At 34.5% G+C, this 18,966-nt stretch overlaps 1 protein-coding gene across 1 annotated transcript in view; it reads left to right on the top strand.

The window, feature by feature from the left end:
• The window catches only part of GBE1 (1,4-alpha-glucan branching enzyme 1), a 276,829-nt gene that overhangs the window by 106,813 nt on the left and 151,050 nt on the right, over positions 1 to 18,966 (top strand). Inside the window, exons 5-8 of the mRNA XM_055110157.2 lie at positions 7,879 to 8,004; positions 8,810 to 8,945; positions 11,319 to 11,409; positions 14,814 to 15,023. Coding sequence (XP_054966132.1) covers positions 7,879 to 8,004; positions 8,810 to 8,945; positions 11,319 to 11,409; positions 14,814 to 15,023 — 563 coding nt within the window. The remainder of the gene's footprint in view (positions 1 to 7,878; positions 8,005 to 8,809; positions 8,946 to 11,318; positions 11,410 to 14,813; positions 15,024 to 18,966) is intronic.

The raw sequence follows: 18,966 nt of genomic DNA, 5'->3' as shown, positions 1-18,966 counted from the left end.
TTGATTAATTGAAAACTATGAACTAAATTATGAGGCAAAGAAAGAGATTTCTAAAATATATGAACTTTATTATCCAGATAAAATTAACAGAAAATTAAAATAATTTCAAGAAAACAGTTATGTTTATTTGGTACCCATAGCAGGCTTAATTAAATAATATATAATGTCATTTATAGCCTAAATATTACCCTAATTTATATAATCTTACCAATTAACTATGTACAGTTTTAGAAAAATTCACCCAGGAAGTGGTCTTTTATATATTAAGGTCTGTTTAATTTTAGTGATCTCTTTATTTTAATTCCCCATTAATAGAAATATAAACTCAAAGTTCACAATGAACTAGCAGTTATGATGAAGAGTGTTTCTGATTTTCATCTTCCTAGTTAGGAAATTCAGAATGCAATTTTTTCAATAGGTATTTTTTTTTTGTTCACTGATTATCTGTTTACTTAAATAGTTTCATCTCTGTTTAATGAAGCAAATATGTCAGGTATTGGGTAGGAAAAAAATATTCCCTTTGCTTTTCCATATGGTAAATTTAGAGGCTTCATTTACATCATGTATGCAGTGATTGTTTTTGTCTAATCTTTGAAAATACTTACATGGGAAGAAGGCTAGGTATAAAAACTGTGTATTACAAATTTACTGTTTTTTTTTTTTTTTATGAGACGGCTGGAGTGCAGTGGCGTGATCTCGGCTCACTGCAACCTCCGCCTGACAGGTTCAAGCAATTCTCCTGTTTCAGCCTCCCGAGTAGCTGGAACTACAGGCACCTGCTACCATGCCTGGCTAATTTTTGTATTTTTAGTAGAGACGGGGTTTCTCCATATGGATCAGGCTGGTCTGGAACTCCTGACCTCAGGTGATCCACCTGCCTTGACCTCCCAAATTGCTTTGATTACAAGCGTGAGCCACACACCCGACCACAAATTCACATTTTTAAAGGCTCTTCTCTCAAGTCTGGAACTCAGCAATGTTTATTTTGAAGGAGTTTGCTTTACCTGGGAATCATCAAGGAGACTTACCTTGTTTAGTGAAGTTCACTGTAACGTATTAGTACATATTTGTCTACTTTTTGGGAGTAAGAACACAAGACAAATGTATTATTTAGACTACTCATGAAGATAACTTATATCCTTAAACTCTTTCCAGTACTGACAAATTTCAACTAAGTTTATTTCCATTTTATTCATAGAAAAATTATTGTTTCCAAATTTTCCCTTACTGGCTGTATTAGTTTCCTAAGGCTACTGTGTAAATATGTTGGCTTTAAATAATGTAAATGTATTCTCTCATAGCTTTGAAGTGCAGGAGTTAAAAATCAGTATCACCAGGCTGAAATCAAGTTGTTGTCAGGGCCATAGTCCCTCTGGAGGTTCTAGGGGAGAATGTGTTCCATGACATTTTCAGCTTCTGGAAGTGGCTGTCATTCCTTCGCTAGTATCCTCGTCACTCCACTCTCTCCCTCCTGGGTCACAGTGTCTTCTCCTCTTCTATATGTAAAATCTCCCTCTGTGATTGCCGCCCTGCAGAATCTGGAAATGGAGTAAGAATCTCTCCATTTCCAGATTTGTACTTTAATCACATCTGCAAAGACCTTCTTTTGTCACAGAAGGTATCATTCACAGATTCTTGGCGTAGGGTGTGGATATCTTTTGGGAGGCCATTTTCAGCCTCACACAATGGCAAAGAGATTCTTGCCCACATACTCTTCACATAAGCTTCATTAATGTTAAATTGGCTCAGCAGAAATGACAAGCAGAGCTGTGGATAGAATTTATACAAATAGGTCCTGTTTTAAACAAAACAAAAACAAGGATAAGTAGTGAAAGATTAGTTTGGTTGAAATGAAATTTATGAGCTTTACTTTAAATTGTATTAAGTTATTTTAAAGTTTTAGCGATTATAAATTCTATCTATGCATTTTAAAATAATGTTTACACTAGATATTTGTGACTATTAAAAACACACATTTGGCCGGGCACGGTGGCTCAGCCCTGTAATCCCAGCACTTTGGGAGGCCGAGGCAGGTGGATCACCTGAGGTCAGGAGTTCGAGAACAGCCTGGCCGACATGGTGAAACCCTGCCTCTACTAAAAAAAAAATACAGAAAGTATCTGGGCGTGGTGGCAGGTGCCTGTAATCCCAGCTACTCAGGAGGCTGAGGCAGGAGAATTGCTTGAACCTGGGAGGCGGAGGTTGCAGTGAGTGGAGGTGGCACCATTGCATTCTAGCCTGGGCGACAAGAGTAAAACTCCATAACAACAACAACAACAACAATAACAAAAACACACATTTATTTCTTCGGGATTCAGGTCATTGGTAGAATTGTTAGCTTTTCCTCTGGAATATCACTTATTTTTCTACTTAATTACAAATTTTTGATTACTTTTTTTCTTTTTTATGTTCCTTCCACCCTCTTCTACAAATTACTTAAAAATTAATTATAGGCCGGGTGCAGTGGCTCATGCCTGTAATCCCAGTACTTTTGGAGGCTGAAGGGGGCAGATCACCTGAGGTCAGTTGTTCAAGATAAGCCTGGCCAACATGGTGAAACCCTTTCTCTACTAAAAATAACAATTAGCCAGACCTGTCTGTGTGTCTCTGTGTGTGTGTGTGTTTCAGTCTCATTGGAGATACGCATATACATATATATGCACACAGAATACTGATATTCAGCATTGTACACTGGTATGGCTATACTTATTATTAAAATAAAAATATTTTAATATTTGATAAATAGGTACTGCTCAGGGACTTTGTGAGTACAACTCCTACCACCCTCATGTTTCTTCCAGAATTTCCAGAACTCGGGACAACTCAGCTATTAAAGGATTAACAGCTGGCAAATACTCTGTGGCCATCATCTCATCTGATTGGTAGAAACAAAAAATATACATGTTAAAATATGTTGGGTTTATGTGTACATATATCAAAACATTGTTTTATACCTTGAATATATACAATTTTTGTTAATTATAACTCAATAAAGCTGAAATTTTAAAAGTGAAATAAAAAAGAAATGGAAGTAGTATTTTTCTATAAATTAGAAATCACTTGTTTGATAATTCTCTTTGACCTGTAGCCTATCAAATAGTTATCTTGATCAATATTTTTTTTTCACTCTGCTTTAAGCAAAAATTTTTTAAAGAAAAGCTTCTCCTCACAACATTAGGAGATATTTGTAGTATAATTGGGGCAATTTGAATTATATGATTCAATAACTGCGTTTTCTGTTAGCCTGCTACACTTTCCTTCATGAAGCCTAGAGCTACATTCATTACCATCTTTCAAAATATGCTAACAGTTACTTCTAACCAGCTGAACACATCTGATGTTTTTATATAAAACTGTTGGCCACCTAAGGAACATATTATCTCAGTAATTTTCCAGTACATGGAAAATTTGTGTTTTGCAAGAAGCATTTTAAAATATATTCCAAGCATGAATGAACACACACACACACACACACACACTTTTTTGTCTTCAACATTTACTGTTTTTTATATTGTGTATTTGAGTTTTAAATGACATGTTCTAAATAAAATTTGACGTTAAACCATTCACTAAGTTAATTTGACTTTTACACAGTTAGAAGTTTCTTTTATTAAATTATTTATGTAATCTAATAATGTCTTTTGATGATAACCTCCTATAAGTCAAATAAATAATTTGGCTCATTAAAAAGGATTATTATGGTATTATTTGGTATTATTATGGTATTATTTTCATTATATTTCTTTCAAGTAATTTGATATATTTTGTTAAGTTGTATTTCTTAATGTGTTAATATACTTAAGGTATGCAAGATGTACACCTTAAGTAGCACACTCTGAAGATGTATGTGTGATTAGATGATTCATATATTTGTAATCCTTACTAAACCGCTTATATTTTTGGAATCTAGAATCTGTACAAGTAAATGAAGTGATAATATCAAAACGTATAGCTAAAAAATAAAAACTACTAACAATCCCCTTACCCATAGGTAACCATATTGATATTTTTATATCTTTTAAAATACTTTAGGCTGTGAGTTTTTGTGCATTTACATTAGAAAGATACAATATATTCTTTCATATAACTTAGAAGACTTTTTCTGCAACCTTTAATATGCTTAAATAGTATATTTTTTAACAACTATACATTATTCAGTCACTCTGTGTTTGCTAATAGAAGTAGCACCAAGACTGATAGACAAGGGTATTGTTTTTTGAGCACATATCTTGATTGTTTCCATGAGGCAAGCTTTTATAATTAGTATTGCTGATTCATTGAAGTTACTTTTTTCTTTTAGCTTTATTTTTTTTTTATAGACAGGGTCTTTCTCTGTTGTCCAGGCTGGAGTGCAGTGTCATGATCATAGCTCACTGTACCCTTGAACTCTTTGGCTCAAGCTGTCCTCTTGCCTCACCCTCCTAATTAACGAGGACTGTATGCATGCATCATCATGCCGTTTAATTTAGCTTAATTTTATTTTATTTTTCATTAATATTTTGTAGAGACCAGGTCTCATTATGTTGCCCAGGCTGGTCTCAAATTCCTGACCTCAAGTGATCCTCCCATCTCAGCCTCCCAAAGTGCTGAGATTGTAGGTGTGAGCCACTGTGCCTGACCTGGAATTAATTTTTCTGAATTTTTGATGCAGATTGTCAAATTGCTATTCAGAAATTTTATACTGCTTTATACGCACACTAGCAGTGTATCAGACCTCCCATTTGACAGTATCAAGTGAACTCTTTTAAACATTAGCTACCAGACTTATTGTTGAAAGATCAATCAAGCCAGTTCTTTCTTTCAGTTTGCTCCATAGCATGCTGACATTTTGAGGTTGTGAGTTAAATGACATAAAGTTTTCTCTAAAAATTTTTCCGACTGGAATTTGAACTCATTGGAGCATAACACAAATGCAGGATGTACCCTCCCCTTCACCAAAAGAGTTTTGTGAGCAAAGTTTAGTCCGTAAAGGCTATAGTCTTTACTCTTTGCATTGTCTCTCAAATTAAATTTATTTAGATTTATTATGATACTCTTATTTGGTTATGAAGATTACAACAATTTAGAAACAGAAAGTGAAAAGCAAGGTGAGACATCTACTATAGACAAATGTACTAGTTAGTAAAACCTAAGTTACTATAACAAAAATACTTGCAAAATTCAGGGGCCTAAAGAGTAGAGATATTTATTATGTAACAATCACAGGTCAGTGTTCCGGATTTGGTAGAAAGCTTTGCTCTCCTTAACAGTTGGTTGCAATTCCATGAATAAGAGAGAAGGAGAAAATGGAGAAATTAAAATACTCCACTCAACAAGCAACCCTAGTAGAAATGACTGTTAGAGTAGCAGAAGACAGAACCTTTGGAAACAAAATATTGAAGTTATTCAGTGAATGAGCAAATACTCCTTTGTCAAGTCTGTGATTTGATTTTACCCTACCTACAAACTTAGAAGTTAACCTGTTACCATATTGTCGATTCTGGCCCAGGACTCCTAGAACAGAGAACAATTATTTTATTACTCATGGCACAGTAGGTATCATATTTTCATTGGCTCCCCTTGTCCTCCAAGCCCCATAGGGGTGACACTATATGACCCAGATGGCTGCTGCTTACACGTTGGGTTCACATCATAGCTGGATAATATTGAGCCTGGAGAATCCCTTCTTTTGTAGCAGCTCTGTGTCTTCAAGGGCATCATTATGTTATCCTTGAAGGTTGCTTGCTAGAAGGACAGCCCTAAGAAATGGCTCCCATTAACAATGGTCAGGGCCTTGCCTTCTTGGCATACCCAGCAAGAGATATAGGAGCATCAGAGAACCATGCAGGTATTGTTCCTTTCAACATTCAACACCCATCACTCAGTAGCCTCTGGAGACATTTGTGTGTACAGCAAGATGAATGGATTAGTGTTCCAAAGGATGTGGGGGTTAAATTCAGCATGAAGTAGATTCTTCATGTCTTAAAATTGCAAGTATTTTCTCTGCCAACAGACACCTTTAGAAATTATTATTAGTTTATGATGGGCCTTTGGAGGTATTATAGAGCCGTTTACAAAACAGAGAAAGCATAGGTGGATAGATTAGCCAAAGTGGTAGTCACGGAAAACTGGTTTATAGTATTTTGTTTCCTCATACCTTGTTCTGGGTTGATGAGTGAGCAAAAGGCCCTTTCTTAAACATGTTACTGTAGCATATTATGCTACAAATTCATGTAGCTTAAGGGAGTTTTTTTTTTAAGCTTAAAATAATTGAAATAGGTTGGTCTTATTGATTCATGTTTTGTGATAATGGCTTGAATAATAGCAACACCTGGCGATGATTAGCTTTAATGGGTGGGAGGCATAATGAAGAAGAAATAATTGTATTCATGTAAGTTAGACATTCCTTTCACCACTTACTTGACCTCTCCGTCATAAACCACAATTTATTATTTTTTGGCATCTGAAGGAAGTGCTGTGGAAGCCTGTTCAGAGAAGAGAAGTGAGTATTAGAAGCTCTGTGTTGAGCTTTTGGCTCTGCCACTTGGTTATTTTGGGACTTCTGGCAACTTATGTAATCTCACTTAATATTTAGGTCACAAAGATTTTCTGGAATCAAGTGAGATAAGAATGTAAAAGTCTTTATAAACTATAAGGCATTATACAAATATTTAATTACTAAGAATTGTGAGTACTTAATCTTTTCTCTATTAGAGGAGACTGAAGAATACATTCTCCTCAATGATGAGGACATAATATAGCTTTTAATCTGGATTTTTAAAATTGTATTCTACCTCCTTTTAGAAAGTTTAGTAAAAAAGGCAACTTTGTGTAAAAGCTACAATTTCAGCCTGCTGCATTGGCTCACGCCTGTAATCTCCGCACTTTGGGAGGCTGAGACAGGAGGATCACTTGAGTCCAGGAGCTCAAGACTAGCCTGGGCAACACAGAGAAACCCCATTTCTACAAAAAAACCCCAGCCCCCCCCAAAATTAGCTGAGCATGGTGGTACATGCCTGTAGTCCCAGCTCCTCGATAGGCTGAATTGGAGGATCACCTGAGCCTGTGAGGTTGAGGCTGCAGTGAGCTGCGATCGCACCACTGTGCTCCACCTGGGTGACAGAGTGAGTCCCTGTCTCAAAAAAATAAATAAAAAGCTATCATTTCAATCATTTGGAAGTTCCATTTATATGGCTGGATAAATTCAAAATCATTTATTCAGTTCTAAGTCTTAATGGTAGATTCAGTTAAAAAAATAAATTTGTTATTTTTTATTATCAAAAATAGTCATATTGCTGGCAAATATGTGAACGGATGATTAAAGGAGATAATGTTTGGTTTTATATGGTAAAGAATACAACAAATAGGAGGTAAAAGAAGTTGAGAAGGTGTGGAAAATGTATGTGTCTGTGCGTGCACATTGTAAGTGTTAATCAAACCTGTTTTTCTTCTTTAGCTTCCTGAACATGTTTTCATTAGTTGCTATAGAAAGGAAATGAAAGAGATGGTTATACAACTCACTGATTGCTTTTTTTAATGGAGTAGGATGATTTTCTCCCATTGATTGATTGATTGACAGAAGCTTCCAAATAATATTCTTGTCTTTTTAGTATCTACTGTTCGTTTAAGTAAGCACTCTTATGGCTGGTTTGCAGTGGTGGAAATTGCCAGAAAGCCATAAAATGTTCAAGCTGGAAGTTACTTTAAGGATGATATAGTAACAGCAGATGAAAAACCAACATTGATAGAATTATGTTCCTGAAGGTCACACATCTGTATAGTGGTCTAGATTCTTAAGATCAGTCCTCCTTTCCTACTTGTAGCAGTGCTCCTAAACCATTATGTATTATCAGAGTTGTGGATGTATTTTAAAGCAATAACATGTCATTCTCTTTTTAGGTAGTTATTACTAGTAAAAGCGGAGAGATCTTGTATCGTATTTCACCGTGGGCAAAGTATGTGGTTCGTGAAGGTGATAATGTGAATTATGATTGGATACACTGGGATCCAGAACACTCATATGAAGTGAGAACAACAAATCTTTAAATAAATTATTGTACCAATATTTCTAGGAAAGTTAATTTTTACTTTTATAACTTTTATAGTAATGTTCAATGCTTCTCTTCACTGACAGTTGAGTATTTTACATCATAGTATTCCTTTTATACTGTATGAGTATCATAGTCTGTCTTCTGTAGCCAGTAACATATAGAAGTTAGTTTTTGTGTTGTCTATGTTTTTGAGGTTAAAGAAAACAGAATACTAAATTGCTATATACTAATCTATAAGGGATACTGTTTTTTTTTTAAACTACAATTTCTGATTGATCAGAGACTCTTTAGTGCAGTATTTCTCAGGGTTTGAATTAGGATCGATGCCCTTAGAAACACAGAATAGGGAAGACCGTCTCATGAATGTATTAACTAGGGTAATTTTTACCGCCATATTAGTGACAAGTGTTCTGTGACTGTTTGAACTCACTTTCTGTCCTTTAAATCATTGGAGTTTGTTGATATATACTTTGCATTAGATAATTACATATGTATTTCATGGCTCTTACATTTTCTCTAAGGCCTAAGTTCAAAAAAAATATTTACTCAATGATAAGGCATAAGCTATTACATGATTTATCTTTTAAAATAGGTCTACTAGCAGGACCATAAGGACTTTTTCCTGAGAGAAAATTTAGTGAGTGTAGCTGGTGCCTTTTATATGTGAGAATAGTTCCAAGTGTTTGAGTATATTCACCACTTTTTAAAAATATACTTGATCAGGTAGTGTCATACCAGAATTCCTGGCTTAACTCTATACGTAATTTTATATTCTGTAGTTTAAGCATTCCAGACCAAAGAAGCCACGGAGTCTAAGAATTTATGAATCTCATGTGGGAATTTCTTCCCATGAAGGAAAAGTAGCTTCTTATAAACATTTTACATGCAATGTACTACCAAGAATCAAAGGCCTTGGTAAGTAATAACTGTGATTTTTATTCAGATAAAATTTTAATGAGTCTGTTCTCTTATTAGAAAAGCTAATTACAAGTGTCTCTTTTTTGTGTTAGGAGATTAAATATGTAATAGAAAGGCATTTTATTTTAGGCTTCTCAAATTGCCCTGTAATAGTGATAGCATAGAAAGGAGAAATGGAATAAGATAGAGCATAAGAATTAAAGATATTATTCCAATTTCAATTTTAAGTAATGTGAACTGATGACTTCCAAAATTATAGATAAATATGTAAGCATAATTACTTTTTTACTGGAGGAAACCTTTATCAATTTAAGTGATTATTGACTATAGCCTGTTCATTTTAGTCTGTTAAGGAAAAAAATATTTTATCTGTAATGTGCCCGGAACTCATTTTGTATCAGTTATTTTATATAGCCCCTGCCTGGATGATTTATTTAACAAACATTTATAGAATATCTATGTGAGACACATTTTGCTAGATGTTCATGTATTGAACTGTAATGGCACAGATCCTGTCTTCATAACAAACAGGAGAGTAAAGAATATATTGCTGAATTATTGATTCAGTGTGCTTTAAATCTGTTGTTTTTATAGGTAATGATATTTAAAATAATACAACAGTATATTTAACACCTGCTTCAATGACTAGGCAGAGGATAAAGCACATGTAATTATGCTGCTTCTGCTAGAGAGTCCAAATTTTGGCTAGAAGAAAGGTTTGTAAGCCATGGTTAAAGTTTTCAGTTATGTATGGATTATCTGTGATGGTAAAGTCAGGTTCCAGAAACCAAAATTAATTAAATGTATAGAGTATTTAGTATTAATTATAATTAATAGATATTATGCTAAATTATTATATTTGAGATATTCTTTCATATTATGGAGTAATAAATTGCTTATGACCCAGTTCTTGCAGAACATTCAGCAGCACAAGGATTCTCTTACTCATCTTTGTGTTTGAATTGTCTAGCCTAGTACCTGGAATGAAAGTGAATCCAGGAATGATTAATGCCATAAAAATTAAGAATAAAACTATAAATTTGTGCTTGATACAAGGTATCAGCCAAGAAGAATGAAACTAATCTAATATCTTTGTTTATAAGTGTATTTACAAATATAGTTGTAGAGTTACATGAACTGCCATTAAAAATGAGCTTATATAAACCTTAAGAAAATTATAAAGCTTATATGAATTGGACTTTGAGAGCAGAATAAGAATATTTACTATGTATGTTACAGAACTGTAACTTCCAAAGTAATGAAATCATATTCGAACATTTTACCAAATTATACTTCAAGAAGAAAAACCTGTTTTTCTTAGCTTTTTTAAGACCAATACTTTTTTCTTCTGATTATTTGCTTATATTAAAAATATATTAGAATTTTTTTAATGTTACGGATTTTTAAAACACAATATCTACTTTTTTGAGTCACTTTATTTACTGTTAGAGCAAAACATTCAGATGGAGAAAGGAAGGTGATGTGTGTTTGTATGTGCACATACATGCATATATGCAACTTGGAAATAATTTTTTAGGTGCAAATTATATAGTGGAAAGTAGAAGCATTAATGCTGACTGTATAAAAGCTACCTTGCAGGCTGGGCGCGGTGGCTCACGCCTGTAATCCCAGCACTTTGGGAGGCTGAGGTGGGTGGATCACCTGAGGTCAGGAGTTCGAGACCAGCCTGGCCAGCATGGTGAAACCCCATCTCTACCAAAAATACAAAAAAATAGCCAGGGATGGTGGCACGCACCTGTAGTTCCAGCTACTTGGGAGGCTGAGGCATGAGAATTGCTTGAACCTGGGAGGTGAAGGTTGCAGTGAGCTGAGATCAAGCCACTGCACTGCAGCCTGGGCAACAGAGCGAGACTCCATCTCAAAAAAAAAAAAAAGCTACCTTATGGAAAATAAGAGTTTGGTGCTATTTCTTATTCTATATGGAAAAAAGGATTGAAATATATAGAAATACATAGAGTCAAAATAAAAAGTGTATGTCATGCAATTGGTTATTTTTATTTAGCTTTCATAATCTTCAATATGAATATTGCAAGTGTAACTGATGTTTAGCATATGGAGATTGCCGTTTTTAATATGCTAAAACCAAATTAAGTAAATTTGCATATTATTTATTGCTTGTTAAAATGAAGCTATATCAAATAGCTAGTCAGAATACAGCTCTAAGAGACTATCCAATGTTGTTAGAAGGTCAAACAAAAAAATGTTAAAGTAGTAGAACTTTTCAAGACGACCAAAGCTTCTAGATTGTTTGTAAATTTTAATGTATTTGGAATAAGGATGCTTTTTTTCCCCATTACTTTTTTTTTTAAATGTGGCTTCTAATTTAGATTTGACCATTGCCTTATATAGGATACAACTGCATTCAGTTGATGGCAATCATGGAGCATGCTTACTATGCCAGCTTTGGTTACCAAATCACAAGCTTCTTTGCAGCTTCCAGGTAAAATCAGAGACTCATTGTGTTCATTTTTATTTTGAGCCAGTAATTTAAAGAAATAAAATGAAATTGTTCATTTTTTATAACATTGTGTAACCTTTTAGGGTTAACAGAGTTAATAGAAGCTGAACATTTTCTTTTACTAAGGTCATAGACTCTCTTCTCCTCCAGCCTTAGAAATTGTCCTTGATTTTATGTTACTCCTCGTGGGATGATTTGTGATATAGAATGTCCAGTTACCTGCTGAAATTGTCACTCATTTGGAGCCCATGTTTTAGTCAGAAAATCTTTTCCTATGAAAGCCATTATTGTGAGAGAGCACATCGTTTTCTGGAAAGAGATTGACTCATCTAGGAAGGTCACCGAAGAGTCCCTTGGTACAACAATTACTACTCACAGAAGGGCTGCCCTTCCCTCCAGACTGAAATGGATGGAATAATTCTCTCTGGACAGAAAAGACACCAAGGGATTCTATGCAATTAAAGAGGTGCTGACCTAAAAGACCACAGACCGAAGAAGTCCAACACTCAGTGTCATGGAGTTTATGATGTATGGCATATAGACATTGCTCCCATCATCATTCATACAGATTATTATTTTTAACTGTAATAAAAGCTAAAATGAAAATGACAGGGAACTATAATCAGAAGTCTGATCAGTTTAGAATAGATCAGAACAAATATTGCAAGTGAGATCTAAAACACGACTAAGAGTTAACTGGGGAAAGCGGTGAAGTGGGCGTAAATAGGTGACATTCCAGACATAGAAAAAAGATACTGGTTCATTTACCTGTTTCTCTTTATATTAGTTCTCCCTCAATAAGTTATCTGTAATACTGTCTCCAAATCCTCCACTCTGGTTCTTTCCTGAGCCCACTCCAAGTATGCGGTCTGCCTCTTTACTGAAGTTGCTTTTGTCAAGGGTATTAGTGACCTTCACATTGTTGAGGACAATGGACAATTCTTAGCTTACTTCAGCTGTCAGCACCCCTTGGTACAGCTGGTTACTGTCACCTTCTTGAAACCTTTTTCTTTCCCTGGCTTCCAGAATATTTTAACCTCCTCTTGTTGCTTTTCCCACCTCACTTGTTGCTTATTGTTAATTTCCTTTGCTCTTTCCTCATCATCTTTACGACCAGTAAATATTGGACGTCCCAATACTCAGAACTTAGTTCCATTCTCTTCTTCATCTGTATGAAATATTCGGGAGGATCTCATCAAGTCTCATCCAGTTTTGTAGCTTAAATATATGCTATATGTTAACTCCAAAACTTAAGTCTCTCTGACCTATCTTATGAACTTCAGAAAGTATATATTTGATGTTGGGAGTATCTAATACATATATCAAACTTCATGTGTCCAAAATTAAATTTCTGATCTTAACTTCAAACTTCCTCCCCCTGCCATCTTCTCTAATTCAGTAAATGACATTTTCATCTTCTAGTTGTTCAAGCCAAAAATCTTGGCATTATACTTGACTTGTCCCTTTCTGTTCCTCCCTACACGCTAGCTATTAAAAAATCTAGCCATCTGTAACTTCAAAATATATCCCAAATCTGGCTGCTTCAACTGCCCCCACTGCCACCACCCATGTCCAACTTGCGATTATCTTTTACCTGGATTATTTCAATAGCTCTTTAACTGGTCACTCTGTTTTCTCATGCTGTCTTTCCCCTTCTCTTACCTTTGTTCTACCAATTAATGGTCAATTTTTCTGCACGGTGGCCAGAGTAATCATTTAAAAATTAAAGTCAGATCATGTCGCTCTTTTGCCCAGAACCGTAATGAATCCCTGTCTCCTTCAGAATAAAAGCAAAAGGCCTCACACTGGTTCCCAAGGCCTCACTTGATGTGCTTCTTGCCTGACTCTTAGAGCTCACCTCTTTTCTTTCTTGACCATTCCAGTTAGAGTAGCCTGTTTGGTTTTCTTCAAATGCTCTTAGCTCAACCCTGCCCCAGTCCCCTGCACCTGCTGTTCCTTTCTGTCTGAATGCTCTTACCCTTAGATATTCTTATGCCTTGCTTCTTACTTTTTTTCTTGCTCAAATGTTGCCTTTTCCATGAAACTTTAACTGATGACCCTATTTAAAATAGCAAACCTTCCCTTCCCACCGGTGGCTTTTCTTTGTTTTCTTTAGGACACTTATTATTATCTGACATTCTATGTATTTTGCTTGTTTGTTGTCTCCCAATGGGAAAGTAAATTCCATATGATCAGTGGTGTTTATTTTTTTCGCTGGTGTATCTCCAGAACATAGAAAATGTCATGGTACGTGGTAGATGACTTTAGTAAGTGGCAAACAAATAAAGGAATGAATGAAGGAATGAGTGAATGGCTGAATGAAAAAAAACTTTAAGGCTGTTTATTATTGAACATGTTCAATGAGTAAAAAAATGGATAGGTGGCTGGAATAAAAAGAGGGTGTGGGAGAGTGTCATAAGATAATTAGCATTATTGGAAAGAGCCAGTAGATGGTGCAGTAGGCCATGATCAGGACAATGGTCTTCACCCTGGGATGAATGGGAGCACAAGTATGATTTTAAGTAGGTAACATGATCTTATTTCCAGTTTAAAAAGACAGCTCTTGCTGCTCAGTGGAGTTGGCTATTGGGAGACTTGCTGTATACTTAGCACTGTACCATATCATGAGGAGCCTGATAGTAACAGCCGCTGCCCTCAAGGAGCATATAGTCGAGTGAGGAAGAGAGACAGTAAACAATTGAAGGCAAAGGTGACTATTTAAAGGGCAAAGCTGATGCTGTGGATGACTATAATGTCAAAATTTTACACAGGTTAAGAAAAGCCTTCTTCTGTGAGTAATTTTTGTTACCTATTTCATTCAGACTAGGGGGCTACCTTTGACACAAACACACCTGCTTGTGAGCTACCCATCTTATTTACTTGGGTGATGACAAACGTGGCACATTGTCTTGGCCCACTGGTAACTGTGGGCATTCTATTTTTGGAATAAGTGCAGGAGGGATAACCTCAATCAAGGTACCATGGATATTCAAATAAATTCTTGAAGAGCCCCTCAATCTCAAATGTACACCCTAAAAGTAATGGGCAGTGGGCAAACAGAGCAGGAATGACTTGCTTCAGGTAGAAATCAGAAGCTCTGAAAATAGAGAAGCAGAGTTTTATTATTTACATCCTCAAAATGTGGATTTTGGTTGGGGTATAAATCTACATTTAATAACCCGATTTAAATTATTTTCTAACTTAATGGTTTTAAATTTGCTTAATATTTGATATTAAGCAAATTTGAGTTGTATCCAGGTATCATGTCACATGCTGTTTGGATATTTAAAGTATCTAGTACTGTGATGGTGAAACAATTGCTGCACAATCGGCTGTTTCCTCTAAATGTGATGTAATCTTGTTTTTGCTGTGTTCTTCATTGTTAGCCGTTATGGAACACCTGAAGAGCTACAAGAACTGGTAGACACAGCTCATTCCATGGGTATCATAGTCCTCTTAGATGTGGTACACAGCCATGCTTCAAAAAATTCAGCAGACGGATTGAATATGTTTGATGGGACAGATTCCTGTTATTTTCATTCTGGACCTAGAGGGACTCATGATCTTTGGGATAGCAGATTGTTTGCCTACTCCAGGTAGGTACATACAATATAGAAATGTTTTCTATTGTTGCTGTTTAACATTAATTTTTAAGAATTTCACTAAATTCATTGTGTGTGTACTCTCTCACTGGTACTTAATGTTCTTAATTGGATTTATTTTTGTTGTACAGGGGATTTTACCTTGTTTTGTATAGCACATGTATTTGTGGTATATTTCATTAAATTTCAATTTTACATATCTTAGGCCATGTAAAATATATTGGTTATATATTCATTTAAAAATTTTACTGTGAATCATTTTTTTTAATATCTAAAAGGCCACTTTATCAATTTGACCTAAACCATAGCCAGTCTCCTTTTACTAGAGAAATACATTGTTTTAAGTAGGCCATTTAAAAAAATCATACTTCATTGCTTCATATCTTAAAATTACATGGTTTTGATTACAGCTAAATTAATTTATAACTATAAAACAACAGTTACTAGTATATAATATGTTTCATGTATGGTGCCAAGTGTTTTAGATATATTAGCTACCTATTTTATCTTATTTAATCTGCACAGCAACTCTACTTATATGTGGTAAACACTATTGTTATAGCCATCTTACAGATAAATAAACTAAGGCTTAGTGTTGAAACCATTTGTTAAGATCAGACAGATCTCTGACCTCTTCTACCATTTAAGGAGAAGGGTGTTTTATGTGATTAAATAGCATATGGCAAAAATTAAAAAGACAAGTTAAAAAACCATGAACTTGTGTTTATTATTTATTGTAAGTGAAAAAATGAAAATGTCAAGCATATTAAAAGCAAAGTATCAAGTAATGTATAATACATATTTTTATAATACATATACATATTTGAAATATGTATATGTATTATATACATATTATATATATTTTATATATGTATATGTATTTTTGAAAAAAATTAATGAATTTTCTTTCCAGCATTGCATCATACATAAACATAAATATACCTAGAAAATAGGCTGTATAGAAAAATGTCTCAGCAAATAATTTTATAAAATGAAGAGGTCTCATTTTTCAACCTAAATTAGATGACTTATATATGAAGGAAATTCATACATTATTTCTGGATATCATACATTATTTTATATTTCATAGCCATTCAGGAATCACTCATGCCAGATAAGACAGTGTAATAGGTGAGAAAAGAAACAAGATGGTAGCTGGGTTCCTGGCCTAGACTCACTCTGGTACAAACTGATTAATCATTCTTATTCTCAGGCTTTTTATTATAGAAGGAGGCAGAGTTTGGGGACTAATATAGTTTTGCTCATGAAGGTATTTTGTATTCATGTCACCTTTTGAACATTCATTATTATGCCACAGATTTATGGCAAATAAAAAAGACTAAATCTGTATTAATTCTGTGATATATTAGGTTGGTGCAAAAGTAATTGTGGTTTTTGCCCTTACTTTTATTGGCAAAAAACTGCAATTACATAACTCTACTAATTACATTGAGTACATCTTATAGAAGTAGAATATGCACAAGAAATTCAATTAATTGAACTCTGGTTTATATTTGGATGAAGGAGGGTTGACTCTATTTTGTAGAACTGTGCCTTATGAAAGAAATATATTTATTAAATAGTTAGATTTTTATGTTTTAAAACAATTCTTCTGTAGAATTATACCTTAAAAAGAAATACATTAAGTGGATGGATTTTTATGTTATACAACATTTTTATTTTATTCACATGTTTATTGTAGTGTACCTTGTTGTACCAAAGTGCATTTAAACTTAGCCAATTTTCTAAACAAAAGGGATCATACATCATTGTTTTCAAAAACATTTCTATTACAGAAATTGAGACAAACTTAACATTGTTATTTAATACTCAGCTTCTTTTTTATTGAATTAACTATTAATCTTTCTCATGTGCATGCTTGTGGTAAATAAAGCATCCTATAGTTTTAGCTTAATTTATTTTTTATTGTGACCATTTTATTTGTTTTTTTTGTGCTGTCATATAGACTTAGTCCTCTGTAAATATAGTTTTATTAAATTGCATTTGTATTATTCTACATGTCATTCTGTTTGACCAATATCTAAATTTTCCCATTTTATAGAATTAGTATTTTCTATATAGGTTTATACTATTAATGTATTAGGGTTCTCTAGCAGGAGAGAACTAATAGGATATATATATATATATTTATATATGAAGCTATATATATTTATCAAGGGGAGTTTATTACGAGAACTGACTCATAGGATCACAAGGTGAATTCCCACAGTAGGTCATCTGCAAGCTGAAGAGCCAGGAAGCTAGTCTGAGTCCCCAAACCTCAAAAGTAGGGAAGCCGATAGTGCAGCCTTCAGTCTGTGGTGAAAGGCCCAAGAGTCCAAAAGCTGAAGAACTTGGAATTTGATATTCAAGGACAGGAAGCGTCCAGTACAGGAGAAAGATGGAGGCTGGAAGACTAAGCTAGTCTAGTTTTTCCACATTCCTCTGCCTGCTTTTATTCTGGCTGTGCTGGCAGCTGATGAGATGGTGCCCACCAAGACTGAGGGTGGGTCTGCCTTTTCCAGTTCACTGACTCAAATGTTAATCTCCTTTGGCAACACCCTTACAGACATATCCAGGAACAATATTTGCATCCTTCAATCCAATCAAGTTGACAGTCAGTATAAACCATCACAATTAGTTATGACATTATTAAACAATATAGATAAAATCCTCCAAAGCCAGTGTATATAAATTCATTTAAACAAATACTTCTTAGCATTCATGATCAAAGTCCTACTTTGCTCTTTTGGTTATTTATTGCTGCTTAGTAAGCCAAAAATTTAGTGACTTAACAGCAATATTTATTTTGTTCCCAAACTCACAATTTGGGTATACCTCAGTGTGGACTGCTCTTCTTTTCTTCACCTTGTGTCCCCTGGGGTGGCTCATATAGGGGACAGAGCATCTGCTTTCAGGATGGTTCACTCATGTGACCTACGGTTGGTGCTGGCTGTCAGCTAGGAGCTCAGCCTTTGTTGTGAGATTGAGGACCCCAAATCCCCTCCTCCTAGCCCACTCCACAGACAACTTGGGCTTTCTCACAAGGGCGATAGTCCCAAAAGACAGGATATGCAAGCTGCCATTTTATATGGTCTGGGTTTAGAACATGGCAGAGTGCCATTTCTGTTGAAAACTACTGGTCAATCACAGTTTCAAGAAAACTTGAAAACTTGTTAGTTTATCTAATAAAACTTGTTAGGTAAAGATAAGAGAATTTTTGCACATAGCCTTAAAATTCCTTAACGCCCCTCCCTTCGAAGGGGCGTTAAGTAATTTTAACCACACACAATGAATATGCTACTTTACAAATTCAAAATAGATGTATTGAAATACCTGTTCATGTGGAAATATTATTTACTCAGCCATATTTCTGTTATGAGAATTATCAGAGAGTTATGTCTGAAATAGCCATTTTTTAAAAAAAAAATACACCTTTCATTATAAAATAATGCCATTGTAATTAGAAAATTTAGAAAGGCACACAAAATTCAAAATAAAAAAACTATATTTGAAAAATGTGAACAACATACTTGTATTTAGCTATATGTGAATGCATTTAATGAATATTCCTTACATGCATAGAAATACACAACCCAATCCTTCACTTTCACCCTCTTCATAAAATAGCTACTCTGCCTGTAATTTTGAGTTTGTTCCTTATTCAGATGAAATCAGAAACTACAATTTATGTTTCATATTTTAAATATAAACTTTTCCACCCCTTACATTTGTTAGGCTGATTAATTTTATAACCCATTAACAAACAGACATAAATATGGCACATGGCTTGCTTAAGACCTAAGCCTCTTCTTTGAAAACTTTTGTCATAATTTTTGAAATTATTATATTTACTGTTTGAAAAAATTGATGTTATAGAATTGCTTCTGTAGAGATATGTTGCTGATGCTCATTTTATCCTATCTATATGTCACTT

This window comes from Pan paniscus, chromosome 2 (genome assembly GCF_029289425.2).
Source record: "Pan paniscus chromosome 2, NHGRI_mPanPan1-v2.0_pri, whole genome shotgun sequence".
Taxonomy (NCBI): domain Eukaryota; kingdom Metazoa; phylum Chordata; class Mammalia; order Primates; family Hominidae; genus Pan; species Pan paniscus.
This window is presented reverse-complemented; position numbering and strand designations above follow the sequence as displayed.